This window comes from Olea europaea, unplaced genomic scaffold (genome assembly GCF_002742605.1).
Source record: "Olea europaea var. sylvestris unplaced genomic scaffold, O_europaea_v1 scaffold563, whole genome shotgun sequence".
Classification (NCBI taxonomy): domain Eukaryota; kingdom Viridiplantae; phylum Streptophyta; class Magnoliopsida; order Lamiales; family Oleaceae; genus Olea; species Olea europaea.
The window spans coordinates 202,537-206,778 of NW_019263964.1; the positions used below are offsets into that span (position 1 = coordinate 202,537).

At 41.6% G+C, this 4,242-nt stretch overlaps 1 protein-coding gene across 1 annotated transcript; it reads left to right on the forward strand.

The window, feature by feature from the left end:
• Positions 1 to 332: 332 nt before the first annotated feature.
• Positions 333 to 3,889, forward strand: LOC111389116. Its single transcript, XM_023013972.1, has 5 exons — positions 333 to 490; positions 1,645 to 2,029; positions 2,102 to 2,545; positions 2,658 to 2,700; positions 3,153 to 3,889. The coding sequence occupies exons 1-5, from the start codon at positions 333 to 335 to the stop codon at positions 3,887 to 3,889; spliced, it is 1,767 nt and encodes a 588-aa protein (XP_022869740.1).
• The last annotated feature ends 353 nt before the right edge of the window (positions 3,890 to 4,242 follow it).

A 4,242-nucleotide genomic window follows, 5' to 3' on the forward strand; every position in this document is an offset into this window, starting at 1 on the left:
GTCCAGCATAGTTTATCCACCGTTTGGGCAACCTAATTTTCAGTTGAAGATCAATGTGATACAGCTGTTTCAAAATGGACACCAATTTTATGGCAAGGCTGAGGAGAACCCACACACACACGTATCTCGATTTCTGGATATGTGTCAACATTTCAGATACTAAGGGATTTCGGATGACACTATTAGGTTGAGGCTTTTTCCACATACGTTACGAGACAAAGCACTTGAATGGTTGGATTCACTCCCGGTTGCAAGTATCACTACATGGAATGAGCTGGCACACAAGTTCTGCACAAAGTTCTTCTCCCCAGCTAAGATAGCAAAGCTGAGACATGATATATCAGTATTCAACCAAAGAGAGACTGAATCATTTGATGAAGCCTGGAACAGATTTAAAAACATGCTCCAGAAATGCCCTCAGCATGGGTTCAATAAAAAGATCCAGATTCGATTCTTCTACACATGATTACTTCCATACCATAAGAGCATGGTAGATTCAGCATCAGATGGCTCAATATCCACAAGAACAGTTGACGGGGCATTGGAATTATTTGAGCGAATGGCTATCACATCAGCCATGTGGTCTTCTGAGAGGGCGATTCCAAAGAAAACTCCAAGTGTCTACGAGGTGGACGCTTATTCAACAATATCTGCAAAAATTGATTCTCTGTATCACAAGGTGGAAAGCATATCATAAGCATCACAAGCTAAGAAGAGCAATTGTGAGGAATGTGGAGCCGAGCACAAAACATCAGATTGCCTTATTCTCATGCAAGGAATTGAGCAAGCAGATTACGCACAGTGGGGACAACGCCAGCAGCATAATCAATATGGCGAGACTTTCAATCCCAGCTGGAAGAAACATCCCGACTTCTCTTGGAGCAACCAGAATCAGAATAAGCCACAAGGACAATTTCAACAACAGGAGAAGAGGCCTCAATTGGAAGATATGATAGGAAAATTCATGGAGAAGGCCGAAGCTACATTTCAAAATCAAAATGCAGCCATCAAAAATTTGGAAACTCAGATGGGGCAACTAGCCATCGCATTGACTAGCAGAACACCAGGTAACTTACCAAGTAATACAGAAATCAATCCTAAAGAGCAAGCCAAGGCCATTACAACTCGAAGTGGAGTGCAATTACCTGAAATCCATGTCAAGAGACCGGGGGTGATTGGAGAAACATCTTCCTCCGCTGAAGAAGAGACTGTTGTAAAGGAATCAAGTTCAAAGAAAAATTTAGAAGAATCACAAGATAAGGCCAAAGTCACAGTCAACTCCTACGAACCTCCGATTCCCTTTCCACAGTGCTTGAAGAAGCAAAAAGTGGAGCAACAATACAAAAAATTTCTAGAAATTTTCAAAAAGCTCCATATCAACATCCCACTAGCTGATGCACTGTTCCAGATGCCTAGCTACGCGAAATTTCTAAAGGATATCATATCAAATAAACGCAAGCTAGAAGATCATGAGACAATCATGCTTACTGAGGAATGTAGTGCCAGAATTCAAAATAAGCTTCCACCAAAACTAAAAGATCCAGGGAGTTTTACTGTTCCTTGCACAATCAGTGAAGTATATTTTGATAAAGCATTATGTGACCTCGGTGCAAGTATTAATTTAATGCATTTGTCTGTTTTCAGGAAACTAGGATTGGGAGAAGCTGAAGCAACCACTGTGACACTTCAACTGGCTGACAGGTCACCAACACATCCCAGAGGAATAATTGAAGATGTGCTTATCAAGGTTGAGAAATTCATATTCCCAGCGGACTTTCTTATCCTGGACATGGAAGAGGACAAGGACGTTCCATTGATACTTGGCAGACCATTTCTGGCAACAAGGAGAGCATTAATTGATGTTCAAAGAGGCCAGTCGATTTTAAGATTGGGAGAGGAGCAGCTATCATTCAATGTATTCAAGGCAATGAAATTACCAACAGAATCTGACAGCTGTTATCAAGTTGACATTATTGATAAGGCAGTACAAGAAACGTTCTTACTACACGGTCCATCTGATGCCTATGAGGCATGCATTGCACAATCCCAATCAATCCAGTCAGAGTCTTTTGAAGTTGAAACATGTACAAGATTTTTGGAGACCAACCCGCCATACACACGAAAGAGGCACTTCGAGGAACTGGGGATGGGAAACACAAAGCCACTGCCTTCAGTTCAGCAGCCGCCAGTTTTAGAACTCAAACAACTACCGCCACATCTCAGATATGCTTATTTAGGAGAATTAGATACACTTCCAGTAATCATTTCGAACACAGTCAGTGAGATGGAGGAGGAAAAACTGCTCAGGGTACTTAGAGAGAACAAGACGGCGATTGGTTGGACAATAGCTGACATTAAAGGAATCAGTCCTTCCCTGTGTATGCATAAAATTTTAATGGAGGAAAATTGCAAGCCTAGCATAGAAAGTCAGAGAAGATTGAACCCAAACATGAAGGAAGTGGTCAGGGCAGAGATATTGAAGTTATTGGATGCAGGAATTATCAACCCAATTTCAGATAGTGCATGGATCAGCCCTGTTCAAGTGGTACCGATAAAAGGGAGAATCACAGTAGTGAAAAATGAGAAGAATGAACTAATTCCCACCAGAACAGTTATGGGTTGGAGAGTTTGCATTGACTATCGCAAACTCAATGCAGCTACACGAAAGGAACACTTCCCACTCCCATTCATTGATCAGATGTTGGAGAGGTTGGCTGGACATTCACACTACTGCTTTCTTGATGGATACTCGGGCTATAATCAGATACCTGTCGCACCAGAGGATCAGGAGAAGACCACTTTCACTTGCCCCTACAGTACTTTTGCTTATCGTAGGATGCCTTTTGGTCTTTGCAACGCTCCAGCCACATTTCAGAGGTGCATGATGGCAATATTCTCTAATATGATTGAAAGGTTTATCGAGGTTTTCATGGACGACTTCTCAGTATTTGGATCTTTATTTGATGAATGTCTAAACCACTTGAATTTGGTCTTACAGAGATGCAAGGAGACTAACCTGGTTTTAAATTGGGAAAAATGCCACTTTATTGTGCAAGAAGGCATTGTACTTGGGCATAGGATATCGACAAAAGGAATTGAGGTAGACAAGGTAAAAATTCAAGTGATTGAGAAATTACCACCACCTACATCAGTTAAAGGAGGTCGCAGTTTTTTGCGGCACGCTGGGTTCTACCGGAGGTTTATAAAAGATTTCTCGAAGATCACTAAACCTTTGTGCAATTTGCTAATGAAAGATGCAACCTTTGAGTTCAATGAGGGTTGTCTCACAACCTTCAACACTTTAAAGGAAAAGCTTACGACAGCACCAGTAATTGTAGCACCAGACTGGGAATTGCCTTTTGAATTGATGTGTGATGCAAGTGATCACGCTGTAGATGCATTATTGGGACAACGGAGGAACAAGATTTTTTATGTGATATACTATGCAAGCAGAACTCTAAATGATGCACAAATAAATTATGCAACCACTGAAAAGGAGCTATTGGCTGTGGTATTTACATTTGACAAATTTAGGTCATACCTCGTTGGGTCTAAAATCATCGTCTATACTGACCATGCTGCATTGAAATATCTGCTCACAAAGAAGGATGGAGAGCCGAGATTAATTCGTTGGGTGCTGTTGTTGCAAGAATTTGACATTGAGATACGCGACAAGAAGGGCACCGAGAACGTAGTAACAGATCACCTATCCAAACTAGAACCTGGGGAGACGGAAGATTTAGTGGATATAAATGAGATCTTCCCGGATGAACAGATGTTGAGAGTGGATGAAGCACCTTGGTACGCAGATATTGTCAATTACTTCGCCAGCTCCATTCCACAGCCCGACTACTCCAGTCACCAAAGAAAAAAAAATTCGCCGAGTTAAAATACTATTTCTGGGAGGATCCAATTCTTTATAGACGAGGAGCTGATCAGATAGTGAGGAGGTGCATGCCTGAAGAAGAAGTACATGAGATTCTCGAGCACTATCACTCATCCGCATATGCAGGACACTTTGGAGCTTCAAAAACAGCTGCAAAGATTCTACAATCAGGTTTCTACTGGCCTACACTGTTTAAAGACACATTTGAGTTTGTTAAGAGGTGTGACAGATGTCAACGCACTGGGAATATCTCGAGGAGAAATGAAATGCCACTAAACAATATTTTGGAAGTGGAGATATTTGATGTTTGGGGAATTGACTTCATGGGACCTTTCCCCCCTTCGTTCTCAAACCAG